Here is a 15,787-nt window from a genome sequence, read left to right as displayed (position 1 = left end):
GGCCAGGGTGACTGAAAAGCATCTTTATCTCATGGAAAATATTTTAGAGATTTAATGTGGTTGGGGGTTTTTTTGTTTTGGATTTTTCTGTGTGGTTTTTTGTTTTTTTTTTTGTTTTTTTTTTTTTTTTAGAATTATATCTGAAGAATATTTGATTGGGTTTTGGGCACTTTTTTTAGACAATCATTTGGCACTTCAAGATTTTGGTTCTTAGGCACAATGAGACAAGGTGAGTTTGGCCAGTCCTTCACCGTGCATCCTGTAGAGCAGCTGGAACTCTGCAGGCAGCTGGTGGGACTCCTGCCACTTGGTGGTGAACTTGGTTCCCTTCTTATCATAGTAGTGATACGGGAGGTCCTCCCGCGTGTTGGGGTCGAACCCGAAGGGCCAGAACCCGTAGAGGTGGATTTCCTCACAGATGGCAGATGCCAGGGTGTACATGAGAATACCTGTGCTCAGCCTCTTGGGTGACAAGTGCTTGTTCTTCCAGTACCTGGGAGAAAAACAAAGGGCTCTTAGTCTGGGGTGACAGTAACACCACCAGCTTGCTCTGCAGAGCAAAATTCCTGCTCCCCATCCTCCTCCCACCCGTGGGGGAACCCAGTGAGGTGTCTGGTGTCATCCAGCCTGGGCAGGGGTGGAGAAGCCCAGGTGAAGCACTGGCTGCCTTTGCTGCCAAAGCAAGCAGCACGGCCCTGAGTGCCCAGAGAGGGCTGAACCCCTTGGGCACGGCTGGAGAAACGAATGAGTTGAATCTGGACAGAGAGAGATGTCTTCTGGTGAGTGAAAAGCAAGGCAAGCACACACACACCTGTTAACATGCTGCATGATATTTCCTGGCCAAGCCAACTGGACCTTGAGTTGCCCTCTGTGCTCCACAAAGAAGTCAACCAGCGTTCTCGTCACCGTCGCCGATGTGTGGAAGAAAAAAGCGGGGATCCAAAGAATGGCCCCATCCAGCTTTTTCAAACTTAAAAAGAAGTTGTTGCGATCCTGAATGGTCAAGAGATTGTTGTAGTACTTCTCCAGGATGCTGGGGTTGAAGGTTGTAAGATTGGTTTTCCTCCCAACATCTTTTTGGAAAGCCTCGGTCGGAGCGAAATTGCAACGAAAAACAAAATCAGATTTATCTATTTCTTGCCCACACTGGCTCCCAGTCAGGATCCCACTGTTCCCAACCACGGCACAGATGTTGTAATGTTTGTTCAGGATGGGAGACACATCGGGAAGCAGTGACCTGAAGTTATTGCTGATAGAGAAAACGTACTTATGGCTGGAATAGTCGTAATGCATCAGCTGCCCTATCCGAACACTGTTCTTGGTCAAAGAGAAATTTTTTATGACGTCGACATGCTGCAAGATTTCTTGCCTGAAATAAAGCAGGAAAAGAAAAAAAAACAGAGTTATGTGTCCTCTCTTTCTGAAGTGCAGAGATTTCCCTTCTAGCTAGGCTTATGTTTTGCTTTTTTTTTTTTTTTTTTTTTTTTTTTTTTTTTTGTAGTATTTTCCTAAGCAATGTAGTGCAATGGATTTTAAATTAAGATAAACAGACAGGAATTCTGGAGCTGTCTCCCCATCTAGAGCTCTGCTTGGCTTTACTAAGGGCAGCTAAGGATGCCTCTGTGCCTCTCGGACTTCAATTACTAAAACACTGAATTTCCTGTGTCAGTGAGAGGTGTGCAGCTGTGGGTCCCCTTGCTGAGGGCTGGTGCAGAACATAGTCCTGATGGTGCAGAACACAGGTCTGATGGTGCAGAACATAGGCCTGATGGTGCAGGACACAGGTCTGATGGTGCAGGACACAGTCCTGATGGTTCAGAACACAGTCCTGCTGGGCCAGCCTGCTGCTGGTGCTCTTCCCTCTTGGAACGGGACCATGGATTTCTGGCAGGGATGTGGAGTGAAACCAAGTGGTCTGGGATAGTCAGCTAAAATACCAGGAGCTCGTTTTTAAATACATATGTTTTGTGTTCTCATTAAGAAGCTTGGAATCACAAAAACAAGGGGCTGCCACTGTCTCCATTTCTGGAAACATAATTCCTTCATGTCCTAGCTGGGCAAGCACGCCAGCATTTTTACAAGGGTTATTAAAGATACTTAAAAACCAAACAAAACTAACCCTGCTCAGGAATTTCCCTTGCAGGGCATAAAATTAGAAAACCAATACCGCTTCATTTGCTCATGTTTATGGAAAACAACCTTTCTTCCAGCTCGCATCCTCCAGTGTCTGAGCATTAATGGAGTCCCACTGGGTGCCCTAATTACGGGTTATGGCTGATGGACAAGAGCAAAGGCAGATCCTAAGGCATTAGCTAAAATCACCAGAGGGGTGGCACAGAGAGACTTTGGAAGGACGAGCTGATGGTGCCAGCAATGAAGCAACACTGTGGGGTGGTCACTGTCACACCATCCTGGGGGATCTCTGGACAGGATGGGGCAGCAAAGTACCATCTGTCCTCTGTGGCCCGTGGCTTCTGGGGGCTATAGGCAGAGCAGAGGGACACTATCTGCCCCACTGTGACCAGCAGGCACTTAGCAGGACAAAATTACAGTCCAAGGTGGTGATAACTATTTTAAATGTTTTTTTGTTTTCTTGCATATAATTTTAGTATATATACGTATACATATATATATATCAGTAAATATACATATTTACTGATACATATGAATCTATATTTCAGTAAAGCAAATAAATAAAAAGGGCTGGGAAGACACCACCAAGCTGATGTCACAGTGAGAAGAATGACAGCCTGTTTTACTTCCCCTTAAGTACAGAGCAGCTTTGAGGGAGCTGAGGTAACACAGACACCTTCTCCATCACAGCTGGCAGGGCAGGCAGTGCAGCCTGCAGGCAGGAAGCAGAAGGTGATGCACAAGGAGGGTGTTTCCCTTGGATCCAGGTTGGGACACCCCCATTTGAGCTCCCTCATCTGCACCCGTGCCAGGAGGCAGAGCAGCACTGCACTTGCTCAGATCTGCTCTGAGCTGGGAAGTTCAGCTGGGCATGCTTTGGCTTCCATGAGCACAGCATTTCATGGCTGCTACAACCCGATTTGTTTCAAGTTTTAAAAAACTCCAGCCATTTATCTTGGAGTAATGACAATTTCACTCGCACCTCGGGAAACTGGGTCACGTTCTGTTTGGTAAAATAATGCGTGTTGCAGCCCGGTGCCCTGCTCTGAAATAATCAATTCTTCCAAGATAGCTGTAACCATCTGGGGAAATGCTCCGATTCAGCCTTTGTCTCTCACTGCTGGCAAATTACTCAGAGCTCAGAGTATTTAGCCCTCCCTGATTGTATTTTCTTAAATCCTGGGGGGGAAAGGAACAGCCTGAGGGAGGGAGGGAAGGGGAGAGGGGTGGTGGTGGGGATGCTCACCGCTGGTGTGCGAAGGCGGTCCGGTTGAAGGCCCACTTGGAGGGCTTCTCCTGCAGCTCCTGGCTCAGGGAGTTGGTGATGGGGACGAAGGAGGGGTCCAGGAACTTCAGCGCGAACTGGGACCTGGGAACGGAGCGCACGGACCCACGCAGACCCACACGGACAGACAGACACAGACAAACAGACAGACACGGACACCCGCAGCCCCAGGCCCGCAGCCCGTTACCGGCCCTGCCCTCCCCGCACCGGCGGCATCAGCACCACGGACAGCGCCGGACGCTGCCGCCGGGACCGGCCGGGCCGGGCCGGACCTGGGGGTACCGGGACGGGATGGGCCGGCATGTACCGGGACGGGATGTACAGGTCTGAGAAGGGCTCTACCGGGCCGGTCTGTGCCGGGCCGTACGGGGCTCTACCAAGCTGTACTGAGCTGTATTGGGCAGTACCGGCTTCTATCGGGCTGTGTCAGGCCGTGTCGGGTTGTATCGGGCTGGGCCGGGCCGTACCATGCCGTGTTGGGCCAAGCGGTACCGAGCCGTGCCGTACCGGGCTGTACGGTGCCATACCGCTTGGTACCGTGCCCTACCGGCCGGGACGGGCGGTTATCGGGCTGCTCCCCACCGATCATGCCCCCTGGAGCATTGCGGTTCCAACGGCCGGCGCAGTCCCCACCCCCGGTATCGCGGGGATCCCAGGGGTCTCTCCCGCTCCCCGCCGCCGGGTCTGGGGGCGGTGGGAGCCGCATCCCGGCTGGGGCGAGGCGGTGGGAGCTGCACCCAGCGCTGGGGCCGGGCCCGCAGGGCCTTGCCAGGCCCGGTTCTGCCCGGGAATATCAGGGGAGGCCGCGGGGATGGGAAGGGAAAAGACGGGAAGGGTCGGCCCCCGGTCCCCGAGCCCCGTTCCGCGCCGGGGCCTCACCTGAATCCCGCGTGGAACATGTACATGCGGGGCCCCCCCGGGCCGGCGGCGCGGGGCGCGCCCAGGACGTTGTCCTTCTTCAGGGAGACGTAGCTGATGAGGGAGAGGATGAGCAGCGCGATGCTCAGCATCACCAGCCCCAGCACGCTGGCCACCCGCACCATCTTGCAGCTCCTCATGCCGGGAGGCGGCCCCGCGGCTGGGCGTGTGCGGGGCGGGGGGGGGGGGGAGCTGCCGACGGGCTACATGGGGGGCGGGGGGCGGCGGGAGCGGGGCGGTGGCGGGGCCGGGGCCGGCACCGGTACCTCCGGCAGCCGCAGAGAAAATGGAGGGAGGGAGCGAACGGCAGCGCGATGAAATGGCAGCCGGGGGCGGCAGCCGCACCGTCCCGGCCCCGCAGCCCCGGCCTGCTCCCCCGCCACAGCCCCCTGCCCTCCGACATCCCCGCTGTGCCCCCCAGAAATCCTCTGGTCCTCCCCACAGACCTGGAACCCCCCGACAGATCCGGCATGTTCCCCAGAGAGCCCCTGAAGCACCCCGCCAGCCTCCGTGCCCGCTCGGCAGCCCCTGAGCCATCCCAGTGGCCCAGGACCACCCCCGGCAGCCCCTGTATCTCCCTCCAGCAGCCCCAGGACCACCCCAGCAGTCACGGCAGCCCAGAGGTGTCCACTTGGACGGCCCCGGTGCAACCCAGACAGCCCCTGCTCCCTCCTGTAGCTCTGCCGTGCCCCCCAGCAGTGCCAGCTACATGAGGAGCTATCCCAAGTGTGCCCACCCTGACCTCCTGAGGTCCCTCAGCATCCCTAGGGTCCTCTGACATCCCTGGGGTGCCCAGAGTGACAGCCCTGCCAGCCTTGGGGTGCTCTCCAGCAACCCCCAACAGCCTGGGGGTGCCTGAGCCTGGCAGCCACTGTGGTGCCCCCAAAAGCCCTCGTCCTGCAGTGCCCTCTCCCAGCCCCCTGGGTGCATGTGGGGGTGAGGAGGGCTGGGAGCTGGGGCTGTGCAGCCCCCTCTGCCTGCCCTGGGAGCTTGAGTAGTGGGTGCAGGAGCCCCCTCGGCTCCCAGCAGAGGGCTGGGGGTTGTGTCTTTTCCTGGTGACTCTATAGGTGACCATATGTCCCATAAAGCACCACAGACTGCACCAGGACAGTGCCAAACCTGTGCTGGCTCAGCATACCCCTCGCTGGTGAAAAGATGGGCATTTAGGGCATGCTGCCCCCAGAAAGGACCCTGCTGGCTGCAGAAATCAGCCAGCACATCTCAGGTGAACTCCAAGAGAGCCTGACTCCTGCAGTAGCAGCAGTCTCTTGTGAACATGCCTTCTGCATGCTGCAACACTTGCAGTGTTTCTTCACATTACCTTTTCCCCCCCCCTCAAGACAGCTCTGAGCCCTGAGTTCACAGAAGTGCCTTATAAATAATAAATACTGTCTTTGTAGCACCATCCTTGCTCTGGGCTAAATCCTACAAGCTCTCCATGCATGAAGCTCTCTTTGAAGAGGAGGAACATGAGGAGCTCGCAGGGCTGGGCTTTACGTCAACGTGTGGCTCTTCAGCCTTCGGTGGGAGCTTGGCCTGAGTATGGCCTGGAGGTCTGTATCCCATTCCTGTGGGACAGTTGTGGCTTTGGTGGGGGGGAGAACAGGATGGAAATGTAGGAAAAAACGCTGCTTTGGTACAGGAGGTAGATTTTTTTTATGTGACTCTACATGATTTCTGTTGCCATCCACGCAGTGTATGGCATCCCCAGCTTCAACATCTTCACCCAAGCAGCTCAGGATTTCCCACCCACCACTCTGCACCCTTGGATATTTAGGAAATCAATTCTTATAATACTTAACATGAAGTTTTGTGTAGTTTCTGACCTAGGGCTGGGTTTAAGCCCCAGTGTAAGATTTCACAGCCCTCCTGCTGTTCCTCTTCCCCCTTTCTGGCACTCCACAGTCAGAAGGAGCTCTCCCAGTCCTTGGGGACCTGTCCTGCTCTTGGGAACAGCTCAGCCAGAGCAGCCCTGAACTGGAGGAAGGAGTTTGGTGGCCAGGCCTGGGTTTGGAGCAATTTTCCTCCCTGATGCTGCCCAATCTCTGTACAGATGAGATCCCAGAAGACACCAGAAAGGTGTCCAAGAAGTGTTTAACCCTTTGCTGTGTGTCCCAGCCCCTCTCCTCCCGGCCTGAGCCCCGGCACAAGTTGCGATGGAAACAAAGACAGTTCTGTCTGCAGATTCTTCAGAGATAGCAATATGTCAGGAGCCCCTGGAGAGCCCGAAAGTAAATGAATCAGTGCTAGAAAGTGAAGGATATCATCCGTGCTGAATGGTGAAGAGGAGTCCTGAGCAGTATGGCCATTGATTTCCCTGTAATTGACACAGCACTGGGCTGGGCCAGGGGAGTGGGGGAGCCTGGTGCCAGCTCCTGGGAAGGCTGGGGGGTTACTTGTTGTGAAAAGTAGTGGTGGAAGGGGTGGTGGGTTGTCCCCATGCCCAGGGGTCTGTCCAGCAGCTGTGCTGAAGGCAGGGAGCAGGAAGGAAGGGTCAGTGCTGGTGAAGCTCAGTGTGTGGGTTACACCAAGTTCTTGGCTGGTGATGAAGACCCGCTCCTCGGGGAGCCTGTTTGCTGGAAACTCCATCAGTGGCACAGCAAGGATCTGCAAGAATTGCTGTCTGGATGAGATCTGAGGCTCTCCAAGGGGAATGTGGTTTCCTGTTGTGCCCGGTGAGCGCTGGCAGCACTGGGGCTCCAGCTCTCCCATCAGCCATGGAAATCCAACCTGCTGCAGCAAAACACAGCCTGGCCAGCACTCCTCTGACTTATTCATGCAAATGGGATATGGTCTCCTTCACTCTACAGAGAAGGTGGCTTTTAAAGATATGTCCCTGCTGAAATCCACCTGTTCAGGGATAGCTTTGTGGCTTCCCTCCCTTCTTTGAAGCTGCTGTTCAGGGTCTCCAAGCATAAGCGGGTCTCAGTCTGGTGGGCTGCACCCAAAAACAGTCTTAAACTCCCTTTAAAACCAGGTGCCAGATGGGACCCTGGTGGGACCCCATCCCTCCCCCCCTGGCCCTGTGGTTTCCCTGAGTCACTCTCCTGCAGAAGTCCCCGTGGGTTCTGCTGATGCAGCACTGGGGCAGCTAAATGCATTGTTGAACGTCTGCCCACACGGGCCTAAGTGCTCTCAGCCCGGGGGGCTGCTGAACTGGGCTTCCTGGGACAATTACTTTCAGCATAAGTACCCAAAGTCTGCTCCAGTCCTCTCCTAAGTGCTTAAGTTATTTTGTTTTAAAAATCTGGCAATGCATCTTTATACCTGTGGTCAGAGCAGTCCCAGATATGTATTTATTTTAATTATATTTGCAAAAATGCTTGCTGGACATAAAGGGCACTCATCTCTTTCTGCCTTTACGATGGCCAGGAGGTTCTTTCAGCCTTGGATGCCTGGCACTGCAGGGATGCACAGCACTGCAGCAGGTTCCATCTCTGCCCCTCGCCCAAGCTGCTGCTGTGGGTGTTGTCCTCGGGCTCTGCACAAACCTCTGTGGCTGGCACATGGCTGTGGCCCTTGGGGACAGGCCAAGGACAGAGATCTGCACCATGGGCAGCCCCTGAGGTGGGCAGGGTGAGCAGTGATGAACAGGGTGCACGTCACCAAGCTGCCTGCAGAGTGCCTGTGTTTAGAAAGAATCCTCTGCACTGGAAAAAAAAAAAAAAGTCCCAGATCTCTTCATTTTTTTTTCCCTATGGAGTGATTATCACCTCCCACCAGCCCGGGTTGCTCCAAGCTCCATCCAACCTGTCCCTCAGCACTGCCAGGGATGGGGCAGCCACAGCTTCTCTGGGCCAGGAGGAAGGAGAGGTGACCACGACCTCTGCATCCCACTGCCAACTTCTGCAGGTTTTATTAAATCCTCAAAAGCAAAGCCACGAGTTCCAGTACCATAGCAGAGGGTTCCCACAGAGGCAGAATTCATCCCAGCACACAGGGTCAGGTCCATCCCAGTTCCTGGTGGTCCAGGGTGGTTGGGGGGAGTGATTTGAACGGCAGAGGGGAGAGCCCCTCCCATTGGGCTTTCTGCAGTGTCTTGCCCTTGGATATTACGCCTTGGTTGAGTTTTCTGCAGGGATTTACCTGGGAGGGAACATATATTTTCAGGTGGACGTGCACCTCTGCTCTCCTGTCCCACGGGGTGGCTGCCCTCAGCTCATCAGGATCCGGGGAGTGGCGCTTGGCCCCCTTCCTGCTAAAGGCAGAGTGACAGAAAATGATGAATCCTGTACAAATCCTGTACAAAAACACCCGATGCTGAGAAGGAGGAACACAGAACTGAGGCACGGGGAGGCTGTTGTGCAATGTGAATTGCAGGCAGCGTGTCTGAGCACCGCTCACCACGGAGCTGCTGGCAAGGGCCCGTTTGGACCTTGGTGTCACACGAGGAGCCCAAATGAGCTCTGGGGTCAATGGTGCTGTGGCGGGGGGGGGGGTAGAGATTGGCTGTGGGGGTCTGCACAGCTCTGTCACATCAGTGTCCAGCCTGGCCCATTGCCCCAGGCACGGGGAGCTCCTGTCTCCCCTCTGAGGGCTCTGCCTCCGCTGGCAGAGCCTCAACCAATTGCAGTAATTACAGTTCTAATTGTGCTGGGGGAGCTTTGACCTCCTAGGAGGACCCTTGCCCTTCCTTGCTAAGACAATTGGATTATTCCTACTAGTGCTGATTGTCAGGGCCTTCTTTGCTGCTAAAATATTCTCTCTGCTTCCTAATCAAATGACTCAAAAAGGCCAAACATGGAACTTTCAACAGCAATAACGAATACACCCATTTATTTAAGCAGGCACAAGAAATAGTAATTCAATAGGCAATTTCTAGAGAGGGCTATAAATGAATGCAAACAGAATTGTCTCTGATGATGCTTTAAGAGTCGGATACTGGGTTTAAAAGCTCCTTCAGTGTTTCCTCTTTAACACAAAAGGAAGCAGAGAAAGGCTGTGGAGACTGGGATTGTTCATCACCCCAGGGATGGTGATAACTCAGGGTTAGCACCCTGGCAGGACCAGGAGCATAAACACCCACGTGCAGGGTGTACAGTAGCAACAAATGAGCACGGGGGGGGTTCTGAGTGCCCAGGGGTGGGCAGTGGGGCAGGGTGGGCTCCTCTCCCCACTCCCACGGCACACGCTCCCTGGCTCCTGGAGCATCCTTTTCACAAACACTACATCAAGGAATTATTTCTTAAATGATCGTGATTTTATTTTCTGGTCCTAGCTAATGAGCTCTTTGTGTAATGAATCATAAATTACTTAGAGCAAGATCTTTCTTTTACTTAGAAAGGGTAAAAAATCGTTGGTGTCTCCAGCCTGCACTCGCACGGCCGTGGATTTTTCCAGCTGAAGCTCAGATATGCACAAGCCCTAATTTTGCAGATAAACAGCTTCTATTTCATTAAATGAGCTCGGCACAGAATGTTTGTCTTAGTTATTTCCAGAAAATTAATTCATAGGGTTTAATCTGTTTAGCATCTGATTAATGGGATTTTTAATCACCCATAATAATGATAATAAAAGGCTTAAAGTAATAACCCAGGAAAAGGTGTGTATTTGTCTTTGCTATTCCCATTGTCCTGACAGTCATCAGTGCTGCACAATAACTCATGATATTTGGCATTGTTTCTTTCAGAGCTATTGATCAGATGAAAAAACAGACCTTGTTTGAATCTGATTCATTTAACCATTTTTGTAAAATTACCTATTATCAGGAGAGGTAGCTTGGAAGCAAGGATTTCAGCCTCCTTGAGCCAAGACACATCTGTACCCTTCGCTCCTGTGACACAAACACCATTAAGCCCATGTCTCCAATAATTAAATGCCTGCTGCATGACACCTAAAATCATATTTGTTGTCAGATATGGCACGGGGTACAATAGTGATATATTAGAGGATGAATTTAAGTGTAAAAGTAACCATTCTACAGCAAAGAATGTTGTGCTGGCAGGGATGGGACTTGTGTTTTGCTGACCCTCTAACCAAGCCACACTGCCATTATTTGAGGACAAGGCACTGGGGCTGAGGCTGGGGCCCATCCTCTTTCTTTCGTGGCTTTAACATGTTTGCTAAATCCTTTCTGTGGTGATGCAGGACAGCCACAGCTCCCATGTGGCCACAGAGCTGGGATGGGGACAGCCTCCCCCCACCCTGTCCCTGTTATCCCAGGGCTGGGATGCCCAGGGATAACAGGATCCCAGGGACAGGTTTTTGTCCCCACAGAGCAGATGGGAGCAACTGATTGAGTAATGAGCTCATATTTCAGATTTTGTTATTTGTTTGCTTCCTTTCTTTCTTTAAAGGAAAAGATGATTTTCATGGATCAACTCTTTTCCTGTAGGTGCATGTAAATACAGTGTGGGAATGTCACTGGAATGGTGTGGGATAATGGGATAATGGCAAGAGGAAAGCTGGGACAGCTCTGGGGCACATGAGCTGTGAGCTGCTGTCCTGCCTGCCACAGCTTCACCTTCTCAAGAGCAGAAACAGGGTTTTTTTGCCCACCCTTGCCTGGGCAGGGCCAGTGGAAGCACCAGAGGCACCTGCTGCTCTCACCAGGCTCCTGCCCTCTCCCCCTCTGAAACTGGAAAGGAAGGGATTGATTTTTCACTCTTTTCGGGGTGAGGGGAAATTGCAGAATGAAGATGACTTTGAAAGAATGAGATGGATGGGAGTAACTGGAGCTCATCCTCCACAGGGGAGAAAAATACAGCACAAATGATGGTGTTAGTGATCCATCCTTTGGTCAGGGCTTTATCGGGAGCTCCATCACGGGGGGGCTGAGCACAGGGCTGGGGGGGCTCAGCTAATGCAGGGCCTGGTGGAACCCTCACCATCCATTGCCAGAAAACAGTCACAAATGGGAAAAAAAAACCCCATGAAATCCCCATGGGGTTGTCCAGGGACAGAGTGCTGGGAGCTGTGACCAGGCTGTCACCCCAGCAGTGAGGGCACAAGGTTTTGTGAGGATCCTGGGGTCCCTGAGGCCTCCTCTGCTGCCAAAGGAAGGGACAAGTTCTCCCTTGCAGTGATAAAGTCCCCAGGCAGCAGGTTTCAAGCAGGAGGGTGTGGGGGGGCTTGCAGAGATGCTGCTGGTGCTGGACCCAGAGGATGGGCAGCACCGGGATGGGTGCAGGTGAGATGCTCCTGAGGTGGGGTGTGGGACAATCAGCTTTGCCAGAGATTCAGCTGGCAGGACTGTGCCACACACAGAGTTTGCAAATGCAGGCAGACATTTATGAAATAATCCCTGGTTTTGGAGCTGACTGGTTACCAACCTGTTTGCCAGCCAGCCCGTGTCCCCGGCGCGGTGGGAGGCACAGCCCCGTGCTCGTTACTCTGCTCCCAGATGAACAGTAAGTCTCTGGAACAGTACTTACAGCCTGTAATAATATTACTGCTTGGTCTGCTACATGGTCCCTCAGTCATTTTTTCAATTAAAAAAGGACCAATGCTCTATTAACCTTTTGCCTGCGACTCCATTCTTCATACGGCCGCTGGCCCGAGCTGGCGAGCCCTGTATTAAAAAAGGCATATATTACTGTACAGCATCTCCCAGCTCTCTGCCAGGAGGAAGATGAAGTATCATTTTTTCATTTAAAAATATGAGGCAGTTTATCAAATTCACAACCTCTGAACTGGCAGTGGAATCTCTTTGTTACTGCGAGGCCGAAGGCAGCGGGGGTGCCGGGGGTCAGCCACGTCCCCCACAGCCCTTCCCACGGGGACGGGTGGATCCCGACTCCTGAATCCCGTGGCAGGGTGTGCAGGCAGCTCCAGTGAATGTTATAAATAAATACATTTCTTGTCATCCTCCTGGGGTGTGGATCCCAGGGAGGTTTTCCATTGGGAACTGCTGCTCCTGGTCGTCCCATGGCAGTGGCTGCATGTCCAGTCCCTCCCTGCAGCCCTTCCTAGCACCTCTGGGGCTTCGTTTCTGAAAATCTTAAAACTTTGTTTCACTTATGGTTGGAGGAAGGTTTTAGGGGGCAGAGCTGGCTACAGACCTAGGGGAGGGTGGTGGCATGACCCTGACATCCCCACCCCTCCTCCAAACCCCTTCCTTGGCTGGGCCATGGAGCATTCTGTGTCTAATTTGGTTTTGAGGCTGATCTGTTGTTTTTATTCCTTTTCTCAAGGCTTGGGCTCCCAGCAGTTAATGCAGAGCCCTGTTAGACAGCTGCTCACTGAGAGCAGCCCCAAACACATCCTGGCTGATGCACACCAAAGTGACCACCCCTTGGGGAGTTTGTCACTGTGCCTTAAACTCAGGGCCCTCATTCCCAGGGTTGAAGATGTCTCCTCATCCCATCTCTCTTTCCCTCAGCAGCTCCATATTCTGTGAGCAGAGCCTCTTCCCCTCCTTCCCCCGCAGGCTCCAGGCGTCAGGCTTTTTCAGCTGGGTTTCTCTGCGGTGTATTTTCGGCTCGGGAGTGATTTTTATGGCTATTTGCTGTTCCCTCCCAGGTGCCTCCACATCCCGTGGAGAGGTGAGGACCAGCCAGGGCTGCAGAGCCTGCCTGGAAGTGCCACACGCTGCGGCAGGAGCTGCTCACCCGCCGTGACCGCATTCAGCCAGGGCTTCCATTAGCCCCTTTTTCCACAGCAGCTTTTTGGGTATCATGTTCCATTATTTATTTGAGGATAAACACCTAAAAGCTGGCTGTGTTTTTCAGAGCTGTTGCTTCCCTGGAGTGGTCTCCTCTGCACTCCCCTCCTGCTCAGATCCTTCGCTCCAGGTTGTGTTGAAAGGGGGTGGCCCGGGTGACCCTGGCTGGCAGGAGATCCAGGCTGTCACCTTCCTCACGCTGGGCAAAAACCAGAGCCCGGCCAAAACCAGCTCCATCCCTGCCTCAGGGTGGGCAGCGAGTCCTTCCCACCCTCTCCTGCCTGGCTGGGTTTTTCCTGTGGCTCCTCTTTCCATTTCTTGCCTTGCCGGGAACCACCCCCCGGCTCTTGGTGAAGATCAATGTGCCTGAAGGAAATTTTATTTACTTTTTTCCCCTCTGCGAGTAGATGCTGGAGCCAATATCCCCAGCAATAAATTTAATTCAGGTGCTGGGGAGGACTAACAGTGCTCCTGAGAGGCTGCTCAGGCTGCGGGGGCTCAGAGGACTCTGTTCACACTGTGGGATCTGGCACCACAGCAAGTGGGCACCCAGTGTGACACGGAGCAGCATGGCTGGAGAGCCCACAGGAACACACAAAACCCGAGATAAAAAGAATGGTGCTGCTGCTGGGGCTCCACTCCCTGTGCCCCGTTGCCCTGGTAGTCTCTGAAAGCTTATGTGGATTAGTAGAACCCTTGTATTAGCTGTAAATTCCCAGATGACTCCTCTAATGGGACTGACCCCACCTTTTGCAGGCTGGCTGCCTCCCTGCTACCTGTGGGACAGGCTGGGGTACCTGCTGGGGGGCTGCCAGCCTGGGGAGGGGCTCTGCAGAGGCTGCCCCCCCCAGCAGCTCGCCCTTCTCCCTCCCCAGCTTCCTTTGACTCCTTCGCCCCTGGATTTATTATTCTACAGTGATTGTGTTGAATTGCATTTGAAATCAATTAGCACAGGTACTCAGAGATGAATGTTCGTGCTCTGAAAAAAGGTGATGAAAACATAGCATTTAAATAGAAATCAATTTCCCTCTCATGTATTTCTTCCTAGCTGCTGCCTGAAATTAATAGTTTTTAGATATTTGTGTGTGAAGAGGAGAGTCTCCCCTCGTAAAGCACATCCCTCTCCCCCTCCCACCCCTGCATCCCACCGTGGCATCGCTCCCGGCACAGCCTGAGCCCCCCAGCCAGGTCAGAAGGGGCTGGGATTGCCTCCTCCCTCCTCGTATCCCAGTGACATCATTAGCCATTTCTCCACGGGAAACTATTTAATTCCAGCAATAATAAGTGCAGGAACGGCAGCGAATGAACCCCAGGCAGCTCCAGCGCTTGCCATTACCCAGTGGGCTTGATCTTTATCATAAACCCCCATGTACCAATTAGAGGAACAACGAGCAGGGAGCCAGAGCCAGGAACAAGGGAGGGATTAAACACTCCTCCCGTCAGGTCTCTGGGACAGCACCAACTCCTGCCCGGGCTTGGGGGCTTCAGCTACCCCCCCAGTCAGTTACTCCACTCCTGCATCTGCCACACAAGCACATCCCTGGATATCCTGCTCAGGGGACATGGCTGGAACCAGGGGCCAAAGCCCAAACAGCACGAGACCAGGAGAAACAGGAGAGGAAAGCTGTGCTAAACTTGCCTCAAAAACTGGGGCAAAAAGTCTCTATCTGGTCCCCCAGGGAACGCTTGGAGAGCAGCTGGCTCAGGCACCTCTTTCACATCTCCTGTTCCTGACTGCCCTGTTTGCACAAGTGTGCACATCAGTCAGTAAATAAACAACCCTACAAATAAACAACCAAACACCCCTGGTAAATAACAACTAAACGCCTGGGTCTGGGCTGGCAGACACAGTGCAGGTTGTTGGGTGGGTTTGGGGAGCCAGGTCACAGCTCCAGGAGCCTTTCTGGCAGCTCTCTGTCCAGAGCCCAGGCAGAAGGCAGTGAGAGGGTGGCCCAGAGGTTGCTCCACAGAGGCTTCTGCTGCCCCTCTGCATTCCCAGCATGGAGCATCCCTGCAGCACGAGGGACAGCTTCTTGTCCATGATGGCATTTAGCACCTTCAGAACCTCCTCAGCCTGCCTTGCCCAAGGCCCTGTCCCCTCATCCCTGCTCCTCCTGACCAGGGTCTTTCTAAACTGCTTGTGCACTGGAGACTGATGCTATAATACTGTAATCATTTCATTTCTTATCTTCTTTAGCCTACAAAATCTAATCCCCAAATTTAAGCAAGCATCTGTCCTCCTCATTTACCACAGAGGCACCAAACCATTGTTCCAGCCCCTCTGTTCTGCCCTGATCCCTTCCATCTAGTTTGCTATCAGTATTATTTTATTAATCTCCTCCAATCATTTTTCCTTCCCATCTGTTTTCCAGCAGGAGCCCTGTGCTTAGGCTGGGTCAGGAGGAGACCACAGACCCTGGGACCCCTGCCTCTAATCCTGGATGTGCCAACAAGTTCCCCAGAGATGCTGGGTGAGCCGGTCCCTTGACCTCTTTGTCACCCAGATGGAGTCAGTGGGGAAGTAGGACAGCATGGAAATTGAGGTTCTGCGTTGGTGGCAGGGGAGGTTTAGGTTAATTTTCTGGGAAATGGGAGTTTTCATCATGGTGAGGATGGCCAAGCACCACTGCAGGTCTCCTGGAGAGGCTGGGGGACTGCACAGCTAGAGGTCTGGAGCTGGCCACCAGCTTGGAGGTCTGATGGAGGGAGCTTCCCCAGCAGCTGGAACAAGCCCTGCATTGTCATTCCAAGTCGTGTGAGGATCTATCTCCTCCTGGGCTGAGCTCTGTGTTTGTTGGAGGCTCCCAGTTCTTACTGTGAGAAGAGGTGGGAAAGCATCATTCCCTGCC

At 53.3% G+C, this 15,787-nt stretch overlaps 1 protein-coding gene across 1 annotated transcript; it reads right to left on the bottom strand.

Moving 5' to 3' along the window:
* Positions 1-82: 82 nt before the first annotated feature.
* Positions 83-4,513, bottom strand: ST8SIA3 (ST8 alpha-N-acetyl-neuraminide alpha-2,8-sialyltransferase 3). Its single transcript, XM_071729730.1, has 4 exons — positions 4,298-4,513; positions 3,380-3,502; positions 812-1,369; positions 83-493 (listed from the first exon to the last, which is right to left on the bottom strand). Exons 1-4 carry the CDS (start codon positions 4,474-4,476, stop codon positions 211-213), a joined length of 1,143 nt encoding a protein of 380 aa, XP_071585831.1. The 5' UTR covers positions 4,477-4,513; the 3' UTR covers positions 83-210.
* Positions 4,514-15,787: the final 11,274 nt, after the last annotated feature.

This window comes from Heliangelus exortis, chromosome W, assembly GCF_036169615.1.
Source record: "Heliangelus exortis chromosome W, bHelExo1.hap1, whole genome shotgun sequence".
NCBI classification, from domain to species: domain Eukaryota; kingdom Metazoa; phylum Chordata; class Aves; order Apodiformes; family Trochilidae; genus Heliangelus; species Heliangelus exortis.
The sequence above is the reverse complement of the archived record's forward strand: the minus strand, read 5'-3'. Positions and strand labels throughout refer to the sequence as shown.

Coding starts and splice junctions, on each gene's coding strand:
- ST8SIA3 (XM_071729730.1), bottom strand. CDS start 4,476: ATGAGGAGCTGCAAGATGGTGCGGGTGGCCAGCGTGCTGGGGCTGGTG. Junction 3,503..4,297: donor ATGTTCCACGCGGGATTCAG/GTGAGGCCCCGG, acceptor CTCCGTTCCCAG/GTCCCAGTTCGCGCTGAAGT. Junction 494..811: donor ATCATGCAGCATGTTAACAG/GTGTGTGTGTGC, acceptor TTTTTCTCCCAG/GTACTGGAAGAACAAGCACT.